A 25,105-nucleotide genomic window follows, 5' to 3' on the forward strand; every position below is an offset into this window, starting at 1 on the left:
TACACCATCCCCGTTCTGGTAGCGTTCGGCACAAGAATGTAAGCTGAACGTGAGCAGCGAACCTACACATTCACTCTACCATAACCATGCGACACTACAAAAAAAACTCTCTTCAATATGGGATAACATGATACTAGTAAATTTCTATCTTTGCTCATAAGCACGTGGTTTCAGTTCTACAAAAAAATTAATTTTGTCAATCTACAGTTGGAACTGTTTGTGTAACACACTGTACACCATGGCTTTCTGTGCCTGGAGGTGATGCGATGCTTGTCTCATTGATTTTAATGGTGATCTTGTAACCACTCTGCGGGTATTTTCGACAGTCTTTGCAGACGGTGAAGGCTGCTCACTGTTTTTCTTATTTTTGGCTAGCTCTTTATTCACATGAAGTGCTGAGTGCTATTGACAAGGGATTTAAGATCGATTCCGTATTTCTGGATTCCCGGAAGGCTTTTGACACTACCACACAAGCCGCTCGCAGTGGAATTGCGTGCTTATGAAATATCGTCTCAGTTATGTGACTGGATATGTGGTTTCCTGTCAGAGAGGTCACAGCTCGTAGTAATTGACGGAAAGTCATCGAGTAAAACAGAAGTGATTTCTGGCGTTCCCCAAGTAAGTGTTATAGACTCTTTGCTATTTCTTATCTATACAAACTTGTTTGCAGATGACGCTGTCGTTTATGACTAATAAAGACATCAGAAGATCAAAACAAACTCCAAAACGATTTAGAAGAAATATCGGAATGGTGCGAAAAGTGGTAGTTGACCAGAAATAACGAAAAGTGTGCGGTCATCCACATGAGTGCTAAAAGGAACTCGTTAAACTTCGGTTACACGATAAACGAGTCTAATTTAAAACTACATACCTAGGTATTACAACTACGAGAAACTTAAATTGAAAGGAACACATAGAAGCTGTTGTGGGGAAGGCTAACCAAAGACTGCGTTTTATTGGCAGGACACTTAGAAAATGTAACAGACCTAGTAAGGAGACTGCCTGCACTACGCTTGTCCGTCCTCTTTAGAATACTGATGCACGGTGTGGAATCCTTACCAGATAAGACTGACGGAGTATATCGAAAAAGTTCAAAGAAAGGCTTCACGTTTTGTATTATCGTGAAATATGGGAGAGAGTGTCACAGAAATGAAACAGGATTTGGGCTGGACATCATTAAAAGAAAGGCGTTTTTCGTTACGACGGAATCTTCTCACGAAATTCAAATCACCAACTTTCTCCTCCGAATGCGAAAATATTTTGTTGACACCGACCTACATAGGGAGGAACGATCACCAAGATAAAATAAGGGAAATCAGAGCTCATAAGGAAAGGTATAGGTGATCATTCTTTCCGCGCGCTATACGAGATTGGAAAAATAGAGAATTGTGAAGGTGGTTCGATAAACTCTCTGCCAGGCACTTAAATGTAATTTGCAGATTATTCATGTGCATGTAGATGTAGACCCGCAACCAAAAATAAAAAATGCATCTATGTCATAATAACTTGAATGTGATAGTAGTTTCCACTTAAGTTCTTCTGAACCTTCGCTGAACAGTGACTGGAAAGTTTCATTGCACTTTTTCCTGGAGTGATGCCTTCATTTTACTCTTTAATCAATAGTGGCGCTCACTGCAACTGATTCAGGTGCTGAAATACACCGTCACAGAAAGTTAATGAGGTTTTCACCACACAAAAACTGGATACCATGGACAGGAGCGGGATCCAAAAAAGAGTCTAACATTGCTTATGTCAATGGATTGTTTAGGCCTTTTCTTTTTTGTTCCGTCATGCTTTCTATTACATTCTATCATCCTGTTTTGGCGATTCGGTACTTGAGAAAAAATTTATCTACTTTCACCCAATCCCCTCTGTGGCCTTGACTCGGCCAGTTTGCGTGTAGTAACCTGTTTTTCTCGGTTTCGTTCTGGGTGCTATCTAAAAGAAAAATTAAATTTCCTTATCTTGTCAGTCCCACCCCCCATGAACCATGGACCGTGCCGTTGGTGGGGAGGCTTGCGTGCCTCAGCGATACAGATGGCCGTACGGTAGGTGCAGCCACAACGGAGGGGTATCTGTTGAGAGGCCAGACAAACGTGTGGTTCCTGAAGAGGGGCAGCAGCCTTTTCAGTAGTTGCAAGGGCAACAGTCTGGATGATTGACTGATCTGGCCTTGTAACGCTAACCAAAATGGCCTTGCTGTGCTGGTACTGCGAACGGCTGAAAGCAAGGGTAAACTACAGCCGTAATTTTTCCCGAGGGCATGCAGCTTTAATGTATGGTTAAATGATGATGGCGTCCTCTTGGGTAAAATATTCCGAAGGTAAAATAGTCCCCCATTCGGATCTCCGGGCGGGGACTACTCAAGAGGACGTCGTTATCAGGAGAAAGAAAACTGGCGTTTTACGTATCGGAGCGTTGAATATCAGATCCCTTAATCGGGCAGGTAGGTTAGAAAATTTAAATAGGGAAATGGATAGGTTAAAGTTAGATATAGTGGGAATTAGTGAAGTTCGGTGGCAGGAGGTACAAGACTTTTGGTCAGGGTTATGAATATAAAATCAAATAGGGGTAATGAAGGAGTAGGTTTAATAATGAATAAAAAAAATAGGAGTGCGGGTAAGCTACTACAAACAGCATAGTGAACGCATTATTGTGGCCAAGATAGACACGAAGCCCACACCTACTACAATAGTACAAGTTTATATACCAACTAGCTCTGCAGACGATGAAGAAATTGATGATATGGATGAGATAAAAGAAATTATTCAGGTAGTGAAGGGAGACGAAAATTTAATAGTCATGGGTGACTGGAATTCGAGAGTAGGAAAAGGGAGAGAAGGAAACATAGTAGGTGCATATGGATTGGGGGAAAGAAATGAAAGAGGAAGCGGTCTGGTAGAATTTTGCACAGAGCATAACTTAATCATAGCTAACACTTGATTCGAGAATCATAAAAGAAGGTTGTACACATGGAAGAATCCTGGAGATACTAGAAGGTACCAGATAGATTATATAATGGTAAGACAGAGATTTGGGAACCAGGTATTAAATTGTAAGACATTTCCAGGGGCAGATGTGGACTCTGACCACAATCTATTGGTTATGAACTGTAGATTAAAACTGAAGAAACTGCAAAAAGATGGGAATTTAAGGAGATTGGATCTGGACACACTGATTAAACCAGAGGTTGTACAGAGTTTCAGGGAGAGCATAAGGGAACAATTGTCACAAATGGGGGAAAGAAATACAGTAGAGGAAGAATGGGTAGCTCTGAGGGATGAAGTAGTGAAGGCAGTAGAGGATCAAGTAGGTAAAAAGACGAGGGATAGTAGAAATCCTTGGGTAACAGAAGAAATATTGAATTTAATTGATGAAAGGAGAATATATAAAAATGCAGTAAATGAAGCAGGGCTTAAAGGAATACAAACGTCTCAAAAATGAGATCGACAGGAAGTGCAAAATGGCTAAGCAGGGATGGCTAGAGGACAAATGTGAGGATGTAGAGGCTTATCTCACTAGGGGGTAAGATAGATACTGCCTACAGGAAAATAAAAGAGACCTTTGGAGAAAAGAGCTCAGATGGAAACCCAGTTCTAAGCAAAGAAGGGAAAGCAGAAAGGTGGAAGGAGTATATAGAGGGTCTATACAAGGGCGACGTACTTGGGGACAATATTCTGGAAATGGAAGAGAATGTAGATGAAGACGAAATGGGAGATACAATACTGCGTGAAGAGTTTGACAGAGCACTGAAAGACCTGAGTCGAAACAAGGCCCCGGGAATAGACAACATTCCATTAGAATTACTGACGGCCTCGGGAGAGCCAATCCTGACAAAACTCTACCATCAGGTGAGCAAGATGTATGAGACAGGCGAAATACCCTCAGACTTCAAGAAGAATATAATAATTCCAATCCCAATGAAAGCAGGTGTTGACAGATGTGAAAATTACCGAACTATCAGTATAATAAGTCACAGTTGCAAAATACTAACGCGAATTCTTTACAGACGAATGGAAAAACTAGTAGAAGCCATCCCTGGGGAAGATCAGTTTGGATTCCGTAGAAATATTGGAACACGTGAGGCAATACTGACCTACGACTTAGCCGGCCGAAGTGGCCGTGCGGTTAAAGGCGCTGCAGTCTGGAACCGCAAGACCGCTACGGTCGCAGGTTCGAATCCTGCCTCGGGCATGGATGTTTGTGATGGCCTTAGGTTAGTTAGGTTTAACTAGTTCTTAGTTCTAGGGGACTAATGACCTCAGCAGTTGAGTCCCATAGTGCTCAGAGCCATTTGAACCATTTGACCTACGACTAATTTTAGAAGAAAGATTAAGGAAAGGCAAACCTACGTTTCTAGCATTTGTAGACTTAGAGAAAGCTTTTGACAATGTTGACTGGAATACTCTCTTTCAAATTCTAAAGGTGGCAGGGCTAAATACAGGGAGCGAAAGGCTATTTACAATTTGTACAGAAACCAGATGGCAGTTATAAGAGTCGAGGGACATGAAAGGGAAGCAGTGGTCGGGAATGGAGTGAGACAGGGTTGTAGCCTATCCCCGATGTTATTCAATCTGTATATTGAGCAAGCAGTAAAGGAAACAAAAGAAAAATTCGGAGTAGGTATTAAAATCCATGGAGAAGAAATAAAAACTTTGAGGTTCGCCGATGATATTGTAATTCTGTCAGAGACAGCAAAGGACTTGGAAGAGCAGTTGAATGGAATGGACAGTGTCTTGAAAGGAGGATATAAGATGAATATCAACAAAAGCAAAACGAGGATAATCGAATGTAGTCGAATTAAGTCGGGTGATGCTGAGGGAATTAGATTAGGAAATGAGACACTTAAAGTAGTAAAGCAGTTTTGCTATTTGAGGAGCAAAATAACTGATGATGGTCGAAGTAGAGAGTATATAAAATGTAGAATAGCAATGGCAAGAAAAGCGTTTCTGAAGAAGAGAAATTTGTTAACATCGAGTGTAGATTTAAGTGTCAGGAAATCGTTTCTGAAAGTATTTGTATGGAGTGTAGCCATGTATGGAAGTGAAACATGGACGATAAATAGTTTGGACAAGAAGAGAATAGAAGCTTTCGAAATGTGGTGCTACAGAAGAATGCTGAAGATTGGATGGGTAGATCACATAACTAATGAGAAGGTATTGAATAGAACTGGGGAGAAGAGGAGTTTGTGGCACAACTTGACAAGAAGAAGGGACCGGTTGGTATGACATGTTCTGAGGCATTAAGGGATCACAAATTTATCATTGGAAAGCAGTGTGGAGGGTAAAAATCATAGAGGGAGACCAAGAGATGAATACACTAAGCAAATTCAGAAGGACGTAGGTTGCAGTAAGTACTGGGAGATGAAGAAGCTTGCACAGGATAGAGTAGCATGGAGAGCTGCATCAAACAAGTCTCAGGACTGAAGACCACAACAACAACATCTTGTCAGTTTTTTATCCTTTTTACTGAATTTTAAATCAATCACAATTCCTGTAAAGTATATCGTGCTGGTATAGAATCTATCTTGTATTAGTTCTATTTATATATTATCGTTGCATCTCATAGTTTAGAACTTTTAATAGCTGCTGTCTTGAACAACTTGTCACCCATTAACGTTCTGTTTTTCCATGGACAGCATTGGCAACAATAATAGGTTTTACGAATTTATGTTGGTTTTAAACAGGTTGTAAGGGATTACCCGGCATTCCTCTCAGCTCACCTATCATTCTAATTGTCTAGTTATCCGTGATCCCCAGATGCGCACGCGCGCTCCACATGTTCTCTCTCTCTCAGGTCGCTCTCTGGCGTTATGTGCAGTTGCGTCTACACCCGTCACCTGTTTGTACAAATTCAGTGCTCGCACTTGGTTTGGGTAAGTTCAGCTTCATGCCATCTGGCTTCGCAATGCGTTACTTTCTGCCGTTTGAGCTGTTTAAGCACGACACGATTCAGCCTCGTTTCACTTAATGTCAGTTTCGTGCTGAGCCTTATCACGGTTTTATACTGGATTTTTTGGGGATAAACTACAATTTAAGACTGAATAAATGGGTCTTTACCAGCGAGTTTTTGATCTATTTTACTTAAATAAGGGACCGTGAGCTGCTTAAAGTTACATAATACCATAGATGATGGTAACCTTCTGTTTTGATCAGCATTGCCGTAGATGGGGATCCCGTTTGCTTACCAGATACTTTTGCTCGTTGTGAGGGAAATTTATTAGTATTTTACCTATCTGATAGTCTTTTTCTGTGAATTTACTGTTATTAGCTTTAGTTCTGTGTTACGTTATGCTCTTCTGTATTTGACATCCGTTAACTAGCAAAAAATTTCTGACTATTAACGCTGGGTCATCGTGCGGCGGCGCGGTTCCTTCCGTCCCTTTACGACGGACGTGCACCTACCTGTGAACATTTTCGCAGCAGATCATCAGTAGGAAAGCCGATTGAAACCTACTGTACTTCGACGTGAACCAGGCTGGAATTTTAGTCACTAATCTACGTTTCGGGAGAAAGTTTTCACACAAATGAAAGGTTGGAAATTTTGTCCTCAGTTAATATATTCTGAAACTTAGGTGGACGAGTATCACTGCCAAGACCGTGCTAGTCTTAACACAGTCACTCACAACCCCTTTCACTCAGGTTAGCAAGTTTATGGTGTTGCATTTCCCGAAAACGTAATAGCTACAAAAATACTGATTGTTTTTGATTGATAATGCTCGCCAAATTTTAAGTCTGTCGGTACCAAATGCAGTCACAGTTTTTAGCCACCGACCTGCTCAACTCGCCACGAGGAATATACAGTATGTCTTTTTTCGTCACAAAATTCACTTAAAAATTCCGAAATTTCTACACACCCATCGGAATAATTATGCCGTCACTTTACCACACTTCTGATGTATGTAACACTGCTAGATCCGGCAACTTATCATTTCCATCGGAACTACTACTACACACGTCCGATCTCTTTCATGGCTAGGCTTCGACTCTTCTCTAGAATACTCTCAGTCTTCTCTGCCAGCAGAGAAAGGCGCGCGAAGAATATTGCTTTACCACTGGTCAGTTTACTTAACAGCCAATAGCACAACAACATTCTCACGCGTCAATCCGCGCTTTTCCTCAATAACCAATCGCAAAATAGTAAACTTAACGACTGTACTTTTTACCGACGTAAGTATCTAATATGCTGAAGTTTTGCTTATGCATAACGTTATTTACTATTGTTATTTATACCTAAATTAACTTACTCTCCCATAAACTTACTTTACAAATCTATTCTACAAAAATCCCCTTTGTCCATATCCATACTTCTTCGAAATGTTCCCACACTAAATCCCACTACACAACTCGTTAAACAATTATCTTCATATTAACCTTACACCACAATCACGCATCATTCATACTTCAACCTTCCCTCGATATGTTGGCAAAAATACTTGTTCAAAACCGGTGGTAGGCAGAAAACATCTTCCGAGATTGTCCTAAATGCTTTCTTCGAAAATTATTTCGAGCAGTTGGTCCACGAACCCACGCGAATTGTAAATGGTTGCGAAAACGCACTTGACCTCTTAGCCACAAACAATCCAGAGCTAATAGAGAGCATCATGACTAAAACAGGGATTAGTGATCACAAGGTCGTTGTAGCTAGGCTCAATACCGTTTCTTCCAAATGCACTAGAAACAAACGCAAAAAATTTTATTTACAAAAGCGGACAAAGTGTCACTAGAAGCCTTCCTAAGAGACAATCTCCATTCCTTCCGAGCTGACTGTGCAAATATAGATGAGATGTGGCTCAAATTCAAAGATATAGTAGCAACAGCAATTGAGAGATTCATACCTCATAAATTGGTAAGAGATGGAACTGATCCCCCATGGTACACAAAACAGGTCCGAACGCTGTTGCAGATGCAACGGAAAAAAGCATGCGAAGTTCAGAAGAACGCAAAATCCCGGAGATTGGCTAAAATTTACAGACGCGCGAAATTTGGCACGAACTTCAGTGAGAGATGCCTTTAATAGGTTCCACAACGAAACATTGTCTCGAAATTTGGTAGAAAATCCGAAGAAATTCTGGTCGTATGTAAAGTACACAAGTGGCAAGACGCAGTCAATACCTTCACTGCACAGTGCCGATGGTACTGTTACCGACGACTGTGCCGCTAAAGCGGAGTTATTGAACCCAGTTTTCCGAAATTCCTTCACCAGGGAAGACGAATGGAATATTCCAGAATTTGAAATACGAACAGCTGCTAGCATGAGTTTCTTAGAAGTAGATACCATAGGGGTTGCGAAGCAACTCAAATCGCTTGATACGGGCAAGTCTTCAGGTCCAGATTGTATACCGATTAGGTTCCTTTCAGATTACGCTGATACAATAGCTCCCTACTTAGCAATCATATACAACCGCTCGCTCACCGATAGATCTGTACCTGCAGGTTGCAAAATTGCGCAGGTCGCACCAGTGTTTAAGAAGGGTTGTAGGAGTAATCCATCGAGCTACACACCTGTATCATTGACGTCGGTTTGCAGTAGGGTTTTGGAGCGTATACTGTATTCAAACATTATGAATCACCTCGAAGGGAACGATCTATTGATACGTAATCAGCATGGTTTCAGAAAACATCGTTCTTGTGCAACGCAGCTAGCTCTTTATTAGCACGAAGTAATGGCCGCTATCGACAGGGTATCTCAAGTTGATTCCGTATTTCTAGATTTCCGGAAAGCTTTTGACACCGTTCCTCACAAGCGACTTCTAATCAAGCTGCGGGCCTATGGGGTATCGTCTCAGTTGTGCGACTGGATTCGTGATTTCCTCTCAGGTTCAAATGGTTCAAATGGCTCTGAGCACTATGGGACTTAACATCTTAGGTCATCAGTCCCCTAGAACTTAGAACTACTGAAACCTAACTAACCTAAGGACATCACACACATCCATGCCCGAGGCAGGATTCGAACCTGCGACCGTAGCAGTCCCGCGGTTCCGGACTGCAGCGCCTAGAACCGCAAGACCACCGCGGCCGGCTTTCCTTTCAGGAAGGTCGCAGTTCGTAGTAATAGACGGCAAATTATCGAGTAAAACTGAAGTGATAACAGGTGTTCCCCAGGGAAGCGTCCTGGGACCTCTGCTGTTCCTGGTCTATATAAATGACCTGGGTGACAATCTGAGCAGTTCTCTTAGGTTGTTCGCAGATAATGCTGTAATTTACCGTCTAGTAAGGTCATCCGAAGACCAGTATCAGTTGCAAAGCGATTTAGAAAAGATTGCTGTATGGTGTGGCAGGTGGCAGTTGACGCTAAATAACGAAAAGTGTGAAGTGATCCACATGAGTTCCAAAAGAAATCCGTTGGAATTCGATTACTCGATAAATAGTACAATTCTCAAGGCTCTCAATTCAACTAAGTACCTGGGTGTAAAAATTACGAACAACATCAGTTGGAAAGACCACATAGATAATATTATGGGGAAGGCGAGCCAAAGGTTGCGTTTCATTGGCAGGACACTTAGAAGATGCAACAAATCCACTAAAGAGACAGCTTACACTACACTCGTTCGTCCTCTGTTAGAATATTGCTGCGCGGTGTGGGATTGACGGAGGACATCGAAAGGGTGCATAAAAGGGCAGCTCGTTTTGTATTATCACTTAATAGGGGAGAGTGTGTGGGAGATATGATACGCGAGTTGGGATGGAAGTCATTAAAGCAAAGATGTTTTTCGTCGAGGCGAGATCTATTTACGAAATTTCAGTCACCAACTTTCTCTTCAGAATGCGAAAATATTTTGCTGAGCCCAACCTACATAGGTAGGAACGATCATCAAAATAAAATAAGAGAAATCAGAGCTCGAACAGAAAGGTTTAGGTGTTCGTTTTTCCCGCGCGCTGTTCGGGAGTGGAATGGTAGAGAGATAGTATGATTGTGGTTCGATGAACCCTCTGCCAAGCACCTAAATGTGAATTGCAGAGTAGTCATGTAGATGTAGATGTAAAACACATTTATAACATTTTACCTACACAAAAAGACATAATAACACTTTCAGAAAATACTAGAACAGTTTATGAAAAACATTCTATTACTTTAGTGCACTCTAGTGGGCACAATCGAAACTAAATCATTCCCCTATCCAATATTGTCCTCTGTCGGCTGATACATAAACTACGCGCGCGTCCAGTCTCGCGTCACCATCTGTCACTATCCAGCTCTGAGACACATCTCCCACTTAACCGCCTCCAAGGCAGGATCGGTATACGGCGCTACGCCTCAATCGCATTCACTTTTCTCGACAGGAACATCACTTAATTTTGTGAGTACATTCGTGCTGCATATATTTTTCATTTTAGTTATGTGTTCTTGCCTTACATGACTTTTGTCTATCATTTTGTAGATATTGCACCTAATGAAGCAGCTAAAATGATGCGATATCGGTCATGCCTATAAATAAAGGATTTACACCTAAAGCGGTCTAATCTTTTCAAAATGATTTAACCTGTCTGTGGCAGCCCTGACTATAAGGTCTGCTGTGAATGAAAAAAGAAACAGTAGATTAGAAAAATCTAAAATTTACCAGAATATATAGATTAGAAAAATGTTTTAACCAATGTAATATATTGCTAAGCGAAGGAAGCAAACTGTAATTCACTTAGACTTGGGGATCGTTAGAATGGGAACAATAGCTAAGCTGGACTTCAACGAAGCAATCGGATACGGTCTTGCTGCTGAAACGTCCTCGGCATTGGATCGGACTGATTTCGGAAAATCAGGGAATTCGTAAACCAGAATGGTCAGTCTGGTATTTTAACCGGAACATTAGTCCCAAGACATAAATATTGTGTCATTATGCTCAGCATTCACTGCACGTATGTTTTCCATTCGGAATCCCCTAGTTCCCAACACCATCAAGAAATCGGTCACAACGGCTTAGATGGAAGAAAATTTCACGTAGCTTCCATCAGTGACGTCCCTCTCTCAATTTCAGAGGCTTACTGCACGCTCGTCGCTACCGTTGAATAGTTCTCCTTCCACACGTAGGAGACAGTGTTTACCGTCAGATTTTTGCCCCCAGCCAGCCCTGTAATAGAAGTTTAATATATTTTCTTATTCCGTTTTCCGTATTCACTTTTTATGTGCTGTAAACTTTTTCACAAATTACAAAAATTCATCCGGAAAATTAAAGTATTTCCAAATGTAAGAACACGTTCCACGGTACATGTTCATGTCCCTAGGAATCAATATTCTGTTAAAAGTTAAATGCGTTCCACACGAGAATATCTTGTCACTACTGTATTTAGTGTTCTAGCTGTTACCTTATTACTCTACTACGCAGCAATAATCAGTAAGTGAAATCAAAATAATCAGAAGTATTATCGAAAAACCAGTTACTAGTTAAATACATTTTGAAACTGAAGACGTTGGCAACTGACACAAATCTCCATTTCCAAGGTAGGTAAAACTTTTAAGATATTAACGAAACTCAGTTAATTTGTAATATCCTATGCTCCATGGTAAAAAAAAGAAAAAAGAACCTGCTTCTGTTTCAAGATAAAACATGGTGCACCATCAACGAAGTATGGCTTCATCGTCCACACCTCACATAACTAGTTACAAAAATATAAAATAACTTACTAGACACAAAATTGTGAAACAGAAGAATTAACAATGCATTGCAAACAGCTTCAGTTGTGTAATGAATTGCGTACAGTACTTAAATGTGTAGAAAACGGAATATTACAGACGCTGCACAAAACACAACCCCATACCTTGCTACAATAAAAACTGTAGAAAATGTCGGAAATGCTTATGGGAATGTCTAGTGCTTATTCCTTTACATGATTCTAAAATCAGCCACCAGACTGAAGTATCGACCAAAATAATCGTGCGTTCCTAGGTACACAATCCTCTTGCTTCAACTCTCTCTCCTTCATCATAAAACTGCGCGCAGCCATTCGAGTTACCAATTTGTGACCTTTGTAAGTAGGCTGTTTAGGTTTTTCTGTTGGTAACGCCAAATCACTGACTGTGATGTGTACAGTCTGTGGCTCGTTGAACTCATTGTTGTAATATTCGCTTGTGTAGTGTTGGGCAGTTGGACGTGAACAGCGCGTAGCGTTGTGCAGTTGGAGGTGAGCCGCCAGCAGTGGTGGATGTGGGGAGAGAGACGCCAGAGTTTTGAGAGCGGATGATCTGGACGAGTGTCCGTCAGAAAAAGGAAATCTTCTATTTAGCTGGCACTTTACATTGTTTGTTCTCTATGAAAATCTTTCATTTGCTAACTATGCCTATCAGTAGTTAGTGCCTTCAGTAGTTGGAATCTTTTATTTAGCTGGCAGTATTGGCGCTCGCTGTATTGCAGTAGTTCGAGTAACGAAGATTTTTGTGAGGTAAGTGGTTCATGAAAGGTATAGGTTATTGTTAGTCAAGGCGATTCTTCTGTAGGGATGATTGAAAGTCAGATTGCGTTGAGCTAAAAATATTGTGTGTCAGTTTAGTGATGATCAGAATAAGTAAAGAGAGAAATGTCTGAGTACGTTCAGTTTTGCTCAGCTGTTTGTTAATCAAATAACGTAAGAGGTTTACCAGCACAGTAATTCATAATTTTTCTAAGGGAACGTTTCACCTTTATATCTCTTTATGACGGCATTTCTGCAAGGCTAACTGCAGCTGAGCTCTAATAAACTGCACCATTATGCTTGGTTGCTCTGGGTAACAGTTATCATCTCTCTTTCATAATATATTTCTGTTTGCTCCTTCTAATGGTAAACAGCACGATCCAAAAATTTTGTCAAAAAAAGTGCACAGGAAAGTTCGCTGTAAAATAATGAAATCACTCTGCATCCACAACATCGCCTCTAACCACGGAAATAAAATAAAGCTACCTCCAGGATGAGAAAATAGCCGCGATGTCTGGACTCCGATAAAGTGGGAATACTGTCAACGAGAAGTATGACATTTTCATCTGATCGTAGAGTAACTTTAGTAAAAATTATGAAACACAAATGAAAGAGTTCATAGAATAAGGCTGGATGGCAAGCTGATTCTCGAAATAACGTGGTCGAACTAGCAACTCTGTTTACTAAAACTTTCATACCTACGCCACATACGAGGACTAGTCTTAAAGTGTTATTTCCTCGATGAACGTAACCAATTATTTGTTTGTTTGCAGGTACAAGTCTGCAATCATGGTACACACTGAAATCCCCGCGCCGCAGGACCGTGGCACAAAGTTAGAGGAACCAAAACAAAATTTCGCAGTCACTGACAAAGTGGAATGTCGTGCGACAGTTCATTTTTGGGAACAGCGGAATTGTTGTCGTGGCAGGCCAATCCAGATGACTTCTGTAGCCGTCTTTAGGTTTTAGTTTCCCTACACTACAAATTATCTGTTGTGTACTTGGCCTGATGCTGTGAAAAGGAGTCTGTGTTCTGCACTAACATAAAGACTGTAAACAGATAATGTTCCTATATGTGGTGTCTGTTCTTTTGATCCTGCAGCCTCGGTGAACCAAGACACAAAGGAATTAATGACATTAGCTGTCAGTGAACAATTATTTAAATCGACGGGGAAAGTTGAAAATCAGAACCCGGGTCTCCTGCCTACAAGGCAGACGCGCTGACCACTGCGCCATCGGGCACAGTGGTCGTAGCAACTGCACGGACTGCCCTGGTACGCCTCCCATCAGACCCAAATCCTCAACTTATCCACACACTACTTCTCTACCTCCTGAAGATAAGGGTTTGAATCCTCGAAACGAGTAGGCACGCAATAACCATCTATATTGGAGCTCCACGTCGTTAGATTACAGAACAATGACTTTGACGGACAATACCAAATCAAATTTGAATGACTCTAATGGCTGCCACAACACTAAACTTAATTTCTCCACGGGACAAACTCTGTGAGTGTCCTTTATGATTCACGTCTGACTAGAGAGAACTATACATTGTACATTTACTATAAAATAGTGCTCACCACAGAGAAGCACAATAGTCAAGAAATGTCCGCTGCACAGTCACAGTCGATTTATAGACAATATTATATCAGTCAAAGGTTCCGCTGTATCTACATCTACATCTACACATCTACATCTACATGGTTGCACTGCAATTCACGCTTAAGTGCCTGGCAAAGGTTTCATCGAACCATTTTCATACTACTTCTCTACCATTCCACTCCCGAATGGCGCGTGGAAAAATGAACACCTCAATCTTTCCGTTCGAGCTCTGATTTCTCTTATTTTATCATGATGATCATTTCTCCCTACATAGGTGGGTCTCAGCAAAATATTTTCGCATTCGGAAGAGAAAGTTGTTGACTCAAATTTCGTAAATAGATCTCGCCGCAAAGAAAACCGCCTTTGTTTCAGTGACTGCCAACCCAACTCGCGTATCATAGTGACACTCTCACCCCTATTGCGCGATAACACAAAACGAGCTGCCCTTCTTTGCGCTTTTTCGATGTCCTCCGTGCCGGCCGCGGTGGTCTAGCGTTTCTAGGCGCTCAGTATGGAACCGCGGGACTGCTACGGTCGCAGTTTCGAATCCTGCCTCGGGCATGGATGTGTGTGATGTCCTTAGGTTAGTTAGGTTTAAGTAGTTCTAAGTTCTAGGGGACTGATGACCACAGATGTTAAGTCCCATAGTGCTCAGAGCCATTTGAACCATTTTATGTCCTCCGTTAATCATACCTGGTAAGCATCCCACACCGCGCAGCAATATTCCAGCAGAGGACGGACAAGTGTAATGTAGGCTGTCTCTTTAGTGGTTTTGTCGCATCTTCTAAGTGCTCCGCCAACAAAGCGCAGTCTTTGTTGCGCCTTCCCCACAATATTATATATGTGGTCTTTCCAATTTAAGTTGCTCGTAATTGTAATTCCTAGGTATTTAGTCGAACTGACAGCCCCTCGATTTGTGCGATTTATCGTATACTTTATCGGATTTCCTTTAGTACCCATATGGATGACCTCGCATTTCTCTTTGTTTAGTGCCAATTGCCACTTTTCGCACCATACAGAAATTCCCTCTAGATCATTTTGTAATTGGAACTGATCGTCTGATGAATTTAGTAGACGGTAAATTACAGCGTCATCTGCAAACAATCTAAGGGGACTGCTCAGATTATCACCTAGATCATTCATGTAAATCAGGAACAGCAGAGGACCTATGATACTAGCTTGCGCAATGCCAGATATCACTTCTGTTCTACTCGATGATTTACCGTCGATCACTACGAACTGTGACCTCTCTGAGAGGAAATCACGAATCCAGTCACACAACTGAGACGATACTCCACATGCACGCAATTTGATTAATGGTCGCTTGTGAGGAACGGTATCAAAAGCCTTCTGGAAATCTAGGAATATGGAATCGACGTGAGATCCCTTGTCGACGGCACTCATTACTTCAGGGGAATAAAGAGTTAGCTGTATTGCACAAGAACGATATTTTCTGAATCCGTGTTGGTTATGTATCAATAAGTCATTTTCTTCAAGGTGATTCTTAATGTTCGAGTACGGTATATGCTCCAAAAGCCTACTGCAAATTGAGGACAGTAATATGGGTCTGTAATTCAGTGGGTTACTCCTATTTCCTTTCTTGAATATTGGTGTGACCTGTGCTACTTTCCAATCTTTAGGAACAGACCTTTCGTCAAGTGAGCGGTTGCATATGATTGCTAAGAAAGGCGCTATTGTGTCTGAATATTCTGAAAGGAACCTGATAGGTGTACCGTCTGGACCAGAAGACTTGCCTTTCGTAAGTGCTCTCGACACGTAAAATAATAAGTAATTGTCTCTCAATAATAAATAAACACAAATACATGTAAATATATATTAAACAATGCTTTTCATCTTTATCAAGAAATTTAACGATATAGCGAGATTTCACGAGCGTAGCATCACGCTGTTTTATCCGTACTGAGTAAGTAGATAGTTTACAAGCAGAAAAATAGATTTGCAAGTCGATCTCTTCTTGCAATGCAGCCGGGAGTTGACTGTATTTGCCACATATACGTTAGGAGGATATGTAACTATCGCAGGAACTTACGAAGGAAAAATTGATCATCCGCTATCATTTACAGCTCGTAAACTACCTTCGGGTCAAGAGTGCCTTGGCTACTCCCAGTAGGTTGGCGTATATTTATATTTTGCAAACTACTTGATAACAGTAATTATTGCTGTGCATTACAACTAACAAATGATGTGCGTGTGTTACAGTTATAACTGATGTGGACAAACAAAATCCTTGCTGACTTGTGATTAAATGAAACGCGGTTGCAAACCGCAGTAGGAAGAGCGAGTTAGGAGTTTTTTTCGGTAGACAGCTGTCCACGAAAGCTACAGACCGGGATTTCACTCCCTGATAGGCGCGCAATTTTAATCTGACACAACGTTATTTCCTTCTTGGTTGAATGAGATTAATCTCTGCAGTACTAATCAGTATGACGCTGAAATAAAAGCATTCAAACGCATCGAACATTAAAAAGGAAAATGCAAATATAGGATGGCAGACCCACATCCACAGATACGAAATAGTTGCGGCAGGAGAAACATTCACCGATATCACAAATGAAATGTGTTCCTCGTTGTTCATCGCAGGTAGACATTATCGCTAGCGATCGTAGAACATTACAAATCTATCTTTCTGTAAGTGAGTTACAACAAACTGTGCATTAAAAAGATTGAATGTTGACCTGTGTGTTACATATCATAGAGAAAAATATGTATTCTGTGACTATTTCACGCTGTATTATCCATAAAAATACTCTCTAAACTATAACAGTTCAGTTCTCTACATGCCACCGTTCATATTGGAGAGATGTGGCTGTTTTTTTTTTTTTTTTTTTTTTTTTTTTTTTTGCAACGTTTCGTTTACCCCTGATAATAAACTGGGACATCAGTGCTTTTTTACAAACATAGTGCTAAGCAGACTAGTCCTGGAAGTCTGCTATGGTGATAGCAACTTGATTACATGACAAAACAAACTGGAGAAAATAACAAGTCAAAGGAAAAACTTGCATTTCAATCCCGTGTCATGACGTCAACGAGCACTCAGAAAAAGTCACCTTCGTAAGAGTTCCGATTGGACTATACGTCGTAGCGTAGTAGTGTTCAACTGTTTCTCCGAACTTGACTTGTATTCTTCACTGGGACAACATCCAACTCTTTCGTTTACTTTAGTGACAGTAGATGAGGAGGACACGTGTTCTTCTACGCGGAAAGAAAATTCTGCAAACATATACTGACACAAATCAAATAAGGCTGGTGCAGGAGTTGCCTTAACTAAGCAGTTCAGTTAATAGCTGTCGTCTTGATATTATAGCCCATCTAAGTCGACATATGACTCCACTCATTTCTTCTGCTGCTCAAAATGTTTCTAAGTATCGTTCCTCGTCAAGCTGAGGATATCTGTCGTTTTTGACATTCCACTGGAGTCCAACGTCTACAGTATATTGGACGTCCACGCGTACAATACACCTTCGACATGTGCTGATCAAGATAGTGATGGATGTGAAGGACCCACCGAGGTTCAACTCTCGCGTTAGAAATTTGCGAAAGCGAAGACATTAATCTCCGACTTACGCGAAGTGAAAGCCTTGTAGACAAACAGAATCTGAATGAAGCCAAAGTGAGCGGGAGGAGGGCAAGGAGAGAAGTATTCCATGAATTTGTAGGTAAAATACTGCTGAAGTACCTGATTAAAAATCCTAATGCGTTTTGGTCTTGTGTAAAGTCAGTGAGCTTATCGTAATCATCTGTTCAGTCTCCTAGTGACCGCAATAGCACTGGAACATAGGACGACAGAGAAAAGATTGAAATACTGAATTCCTTCTTCCGAGATTGATTCACTGCGAAAGATTGTAATTCGTTTCCTCCTTTCAATCATCGCACAAATGCCTAGATGGCAGATGCAGAGGTAACCGATCGCGGAATTAAAAATCAACTAAAAGTGAACAACAGTGGAAAGCCAACTGGACGAGTTGAGGTGCCTGTGAGGTTGTACAGAGATTATGCGAAAGAATACGCTCTTCTTCTAGCAGTAGTTCATTGAAGGTCACTAGAGCAACGAAGGGTACTTAGAGACTGGAAAGAGCGTAGGTCATTCCTGTTTTCAAGAACGGTCGTCAGACAGAAGCGCATAATTATAGACCTACATCGCCGACGTCAGTCTGTTGTCGAATTACGGGACATATGGTACCAGTAAACAGTCAGTTCATTAAAGAATCGAGCTCCCATGAATAAAACAGTTTCAGATGTCTGATTACTTTACAGATGAGTTCATATGTTAAACTTTTCACGTCAAACGTGTAAGCGAGAAAAATATTGGAAAAGGTTTGAGATAGTATTTAAATTTTTGTCGGAAGTTACCATAAGCTCTCATTATGAAACACTAGATGTACGAGGGGTTTTGGATAAATAATGCAACCATTCTTTTCTCTCCCAGGTTAGGTTGAAGAAGTGCAAAATTTGTTGTGGGATATCGTGGAATAATCCCGCTTCAGCTTCTATAGTCTGATAGCGGCGGCGTTATAAGTTACCTTGAAAATTGGGTTTGTAACGGGGTTGCATTCCAAGCAGGAAGTTGTCATTGAGTTGAGCACCACAGAAATTCATAGGCGATTGCAAAATATCTACAGAGACCCGTCAGTGAACGAAAGCACGGTGTGTCGTTGGGCAAAGCGTCTATCATCATTGCAGCAAGGTCACGCGGAGTTGCTCTGTCTCCCACATGCCAGCCGGACACACACAGCTGCCACTTCTGCACTGTCTGAACGCGTGGACACTCTCACTCCAAGACATCGACGGATCACCATCAGACATCTCGCTGCTCGACCGTACGTCGCTGCTGGTAGTGCTGACACACTCGCCCACAAGTTGGGGTACTCGAAGGTGTGCGCCCGCTGGGCTCCTCGCTGCCAAAGAGAACACAGCAACGAAGGAGATGTAAGGAATTGCTTGCGCGTTATGAGGCTGATCCTGACAAATCTATCTGTCTATCGCTTGCGCCTGTGTCCCGCATTTTGCGCGGGGTTGGCGTGGTTAAGTCGGATTTGGCATGTTAATTTGAAGGGGTAGCCGGATGCCCTTCCTGCCGCCACCCCGTAACCCTCGGGACGGAATCAGAGTTCCCCATCTGTCTGCAGCTAGTGGAAATCATGATAAAGTGCGGATGTGTTTCAAATGTCTGTGAGTCGTGTAACTGAGGCGGGACGTGGGGACCAGCCCGGTATTCACCTAGAGAGATGTGGAAAACCGCCTAAAAACCACATCCAGGCTGGCTGGCACACCGGCCCTCGTCGTTATTCCGGCGGGCTGATTCGATCCGTGGCCGGCGCGCCTACCCGAGTCCAGGAAGCAGCGCATTAGCGCTCTCGGCTAACCTGGCGGGTCTGATCCTGACAAATGTTTGTCGAATATTATCATAGGCGATAAAACATCGGCTCATCACTTCCAAACGCAAAACGGCAAGTGGCGTCACATCACCTCTCCTCCAAAGAAAAAGTCTAGCCCCACCCTCTGCTGGTAATGTCATGGAGACAGTCTTCTGAGACTCTCAAGGGGGTTATTCCATGTTCTCGATGGACATAGTTGGGGTAATTGTGCGTAGTGAGCTACGCTGCTTGAAGGCATATATACAGTTTCTAACTGTAATACAATTCTTATTGTGTTCAGCCTTTAACAGAAAATTATACAACTGAATTATGACAGTATTTCAAATGTGTAAATTCATTCAATAATTATATGAAATATTGAAGCATCAAATTTTTGTTGCCCCTGGAAGCCGTTAGACAGATAACCTGCAACTGATTCTGTGAACCATCAACAATGAATCGAGATAATCTGTCTGTAATGCAGATGCACACACTCCGAACGAATCTGAATATCGAAGATCTCCTACACAAAAAAAAAAAAAAAAAATCAGTGTGGATTCCATGAACGGAGATCTTGCGAAACTCAACTCGCTCTTTCCGTCCCTGAGGTCCGGAAGGTCGTGGACATCGGCCAAGTTGGAAGACAATTGATACGATTCTGCACAGTCGTTTAGTGAGTAAAATACGAACTTATAAATCACCGAAACTGATTTGTACTGGATATAGGGGAGCTGCAGACGGTTTATATTAATGACCTAGTGAACCATATTGGAATTTTAGTGAGGTTATGGCACTGAATGTAAATATATGTAACGTGCTGCCTAAATAGGTGAAGAGATCGACTACTTTTCGATTACGCTATTGGCGACATATCACTGCAAACGGAAACAATCGTAAATTACTTAGGAATAATCAACAAGAGCTCTCCCAATACAATCTCTGTATTTTACTGCCAATCACATTTCTCAACTTCTTCTCAAGCCACTCCCTTTTCTTGGAGACAGGCCTATCAGAGAGCTTATAAGCCAACAGACGTTTTAGCTCTTCAGATAACAACTCCGTATTTTACTGCCGAATCACTTCTCTCAACTCCTCCTAAGTCATGCTTCTTTCATGAAATGCGCCGATCAGAGAGTTTAGAAGCCAACACACATACTTTACCGCCGCAATCACAGCTCGGTACTGTGACACACGCAGTCAGGCAACTTCCTATGACAACAATGCGCAGTTCGTGACATGCCATAACTCTCATCCAGTGCTAATTATAGTTGCGTAATTGTCCACCTTGCACGTTTTAACAGACATACACTTCCCTTTCCTACCGGCAGCGAAGTCCTTACAAATGCGCTCCATGAAGGCAATCCCTTGATATAACCCAGTCAATGATACACTGAGGAAATAAATTGTAGCACCAAAAAGTAATTAATGTACAGTAAGGATATTTCTAGAATACGTTTGTCAAACTATTTAACTGATTAACATTGCAAGATCATAGGTTTGTATAAGGGCGAGATAAGCCAATGCAAATGTGGAATGTGGTAAATTAATAACTGGTGTAACCGCCGTATTGTTGAATGCAGGCCATGCAAACGTGTATGCATTGTGTTGTACATGTGGCGGTTGTAAGTTTGTGGGATGGAGCTCCGCGCCTGTTGCTCTTGATCGGTCAAAACAGGGATGGTTAATTCTGGTTGTGGATGACGCTAGTGTTGCCGTGTCCCACATGTGCTCGTTTGGAGACAGATCTGGTGGTCGAAGATGCCATGGCAACATGTCGATCGAAACCGTGTAGAGCATGCTGGCGGTATGTGGTTGAGCGTTATCCTGTTGGAAAATACGCTAGTGCTTGTTTGGAGACGGATCTGGTGATCGAAGAGGCCATGGCAACATGTCGATTGAAACCGTATAGAGTATGCTGGCTTACAACAGCGGTATGTGGTCGAGCGTTATCCTGTTGGAAAACACCCTTGGAATGCTGTTCATGAATGGCAGCATAACAGATCGAATCACTAGACACACGGCGATTACTGGCATCGGTGCCAGCTTACATCAGAAAACACCAGAAATCTCCAACCTGCCCTCCAATGACTTCTCGTTTACACCACTACAATCGCAAAAGGTGGTGGTGTGGGGTCAGTGGAATGCACTGTAGAGCGCGTCCGGCTCAGAGCTGTTCTTGACGTAAACGATTTATAACAGTACGTTGTGTCACTGCTGCTCAGATTGCTGCTGCAGAAGCTAAACGATGCGACAGAGCCATAAGCCGAACACGATGGTCTTACCTCTCGGTAATTCCACGTGGCCGTCCGAAGCCTGGTTCCCTTGCGACCGGACTTTCTCGTGACCACCGCTGCCAGCTGTCGTGTGCTGTGGCTACATACCTGCCAAGTCTTTCTGCAGCATCGCAGAAGGAACATCCAGCTTCTCGAAGTCCTATTACCCGAGCTTGTACAAAGTCAGTGAAGTGCTGATAATGACATCTTTGTCGCCTTAAAGGCCTTCTTGACTAACGTCAACTCACTACGCCTAATCTCAAAGGTAACTAACGCTCAAGACCGTTACAGCGTGTCTTAAAAACAAACCTAATTTGCCATTATGTCACTTCCAAATCAGTTTTAAATCGTCTCCTGTCGTGCTTACAGTGCTGAGTAGCCATATCTTCTCGAAAGTGATCCCACGTTATGGTGCTCACTTTATCGCCTTTTGCTGATAGTGCCAATTTACATTGCTTTGACGTGGTAACTGCATGTAACACGGATCGAATTACATACTGAATACCCGATTTATGAACTGATAATCGTTTCACATCTTCTGATCTACTCATTATATGTTATGTTTGATGATTTATCTTTAATTAAACTTACTTTTTATTGACACGTGGGGCACTATGAAAGTTATTATCAGGATAACTCGAAATGACAAACCACCAATGCACATCACTTTTTGTATCACGTGAAAGCACGATAAAAAGGAGCGTTGGTTGATCTGCAGCTGTACAGTATACCTGATGTCAACTCTATTGATTTATATATCCAAAACTATTTGATTCATCATTCGTTGCAGGAGTTTAATTTATTTACCAGTGAATGAAATAGTTGTAACGTTTAGAGCGGTATAAATGAGCTAATAATAACAAGTGTCATTGCAAATGCAAACCTTTTTGTGTAATTGTCTTTACGTTTATAAAATATATATTATTGTTTATCCATTAAGACATAAATTTCTTTGTATTAAATAAGCATCCTTTTTCTTTTCCAGATTTCAGCTACGATATACCTCCAATTCCTACAGAAGGTAAGCTCCAGTGTTATTTGTTTTCTTTAATGACTGGTAAAAGCCATTCCCCTCTACAATGAATAAATATTAATTTGTATCTAACTAGTAGGGCTAATTACAGCTTTTGAACAATAAATGGTTTTGCAAATAGGCGTTCCTTAGTGCAAAATCATCAATAGACGTAATTCCAAAATAAATTAGTAATTACAGGAAATTACTTCAGAAGTTCAGATGTACATTTAGATGAGACCTCAAAATCAGATAAAGGCTTATTATGAAGTTTGTTAAAGGACAAGCATATATTGGTATGTCAATAACTAACGTATTGCCGCGCGGGATTAGCCGAGCGGTCTCAGGCACTGCAGTCATGGACTGTGCAGTTGGTCCCGGCGGAGATTCCAGTCCTCCCTCGTGCATTGGTGTGTTTGTCCTTAGGATAATTTAGGTTAAGTAGTGTGTAAGCTTAGGGACTGATGACATTAGCAGTTAAGTCCCATAAGATTTGACACACATCTGAACATTTAACTAACGTATTTGTCGACATGGTAATCAATAAATTAACTCTACCTGTTTGTGTTTGATCGCTGAACTTTTCCACATAACACCGTGAGTAATTCATTCAATAGACGAGACAGACTAGCCACAAAGTTAACTACTTTTTGATTCATATGCACTACATACAGTGAAGATATTAAGGAGTTACCAGTATTAATAAAACTAATCAATCGATATTAATTTGAACGTGAGAGTAACGATACAAGAGTAATACAAAGGTATTGTAATACTATGAGAAAAAAACGTACATTTTTTTACCAAAGTCCTGGCTGCGTGCCTCTGCCGCAGTGACCTACACTCCTGGAAATTGAAATAAGAACACCGTGAATTCATTGTCCCAGGAAGGGGAAACTTTATTGACACATTCCTGGGGTCAGATAAATCACATGATCACACTGACAGAACCACAGGCACATAGACACAGGCAACAGAGCATGCACAATCTCGGCACTAGTACAGTGTATATCCACCTTTCGCAGCAATGCAGGCTGCTATTCTCCCATGGAGACGATCGTAGAGATGCTGGATGTAGTCCTGTGGAACGGCTTGCCATGCCATTTCCACCTGGCGCCTCAGTTGGACCAGCGTTCGTGCTGGACGTGCAGACCGCGTGAGACGACGCTTCATCCAGTCCCAAACATGCTCAATGGGGGACAGATCCGGAGGTCTTGCTGGCCAGGGTAGTTGACTTACACCTTCTAGAGCACGTTGGGTGGCACGGGATACATGCGGACGTGCATTGTCCTGTTGGAACAGCAAGTTCCCTTGCCGGTCTAGGAATGGTAGAACGATGGGTTCGATGACGGTTTGGATGTACCGTGCACTATTCAGTGTCCCCTCGACGATCACCAGTGGTGTACGGCCAGTGTAGGAGATCGCTCCCCACACCATGATGCCGGGTGTTGGCCCCGTGTGCCTCGGTCGTATGCAGTCCTGATTGTGGCGCTCACATGCACGGCGCCAAACACGCATACGACCATCATTGGCACCAAGGCAGAAGCGACTCTCATCGCTGAAGACGACACATCTCCATTCGTCCCTCCATTCACGCCTGTCGCGACACCACTGGAGGCGGGCTGCACTATGTTGGGGCGTGAGCGGAAGACGGCCTAACGGTGTGCGGGACCGTAGCCCAGCTTCATGGAGACGGTTGCGAATGGTCCTCGCCGATACCCCTGGAGCAACAGTGTCCCTAATTTGCTGGGAAGTGGCGGTGCGGTCCCCTACGGCACTGCGAAGGATCCTACGGTCTTGGCGTGCATCCGTGCGTCGCTGCAGTCCGGTCCCAGGTCGACGGGCACGTGCACCTTCCGCCGACCACTGGCGACAACATCGATGTACTGTGGAGACCTCACGCCCCACGTGTTGAGTAATTCGGCGGAACGTCCACCCGGCCTCCCGCATGCCCACTATACGCCCTCGCTCAAAGTCCGTCAACTGCACATACGGTTCACGTCCACGCTGTCGCGGCATGCTACCAGTGTTAAAGACTGCGATGGAGCTCCGTATGCCACGGCAAACTGGCTGACACTGACGGCGGCGGTGCACAAATGCTGCGCAGCTAGCGCCATTCGACGGCCAACACCGCGGTTCCTGGTGTGTCCGCTGTGCCGTGCGTGTGATCATTGCTTGTACAGCCCTCTCGCAGTGTCCGGAGCAAGTATGGTGGGTCTGACACACCGGTGTCAATGTGTTCTTTTTTCCATTTCTAGTGTATATACACTCCTTTTTTCCATTTCCATTTTTTCCATTTCTAGTGTATATACACTCCTGGAAATGGAAAAAAGAACACATTGACACCGGTGTGTCAGACCCACCATACTTGCTCCGGACACTGCGAGAGGGCTGTACAAGCAATGATCACACGCACGGCACAGCGGACACACCAGGCACCGCGGTGTTGGCCGTCGAATG

At 42.4% G+C, this 25,105-nt stretch overlaps 1 protein-coding gene across 1 annotated transcript in view; it reads left to right on the top strand.

Annotated features, from left to right (window-relative positions):
* LOC126456399 (agrin-like) overlaps nt 1-25,105 on the top strand; it is a 335,045-nt gene that overhangs the window by 208,677 nt on the left and 101,263 nt on the right. The window contains exon 4 of the mRNA XM_050092152.1: nt 22,619-22,654. Coding sequence (XP_049948109.1) covers nt 22,619-22,654 — 36 coding nt within the window. The remainder of the gene's footprint in view (nt 1-22,618; nt 22,655-25,105) is intronic.

This window comes from Schistocerca serialis, chromosome 2 (genome assembly GCF_023864345.2).
Source record: "Schistocerca serialis cubense isolate TAMUIC-IGC-003099 chromosome 2, iqSchSeri2.2, whole genome shotgun sequence".
Classification (NCBI taxonomy): Eukaryota; Metazoa; Arthropoda; class Insecta; order Orthoptera; family Acrididae; genus Schistocerca; species Schistocerca serialis.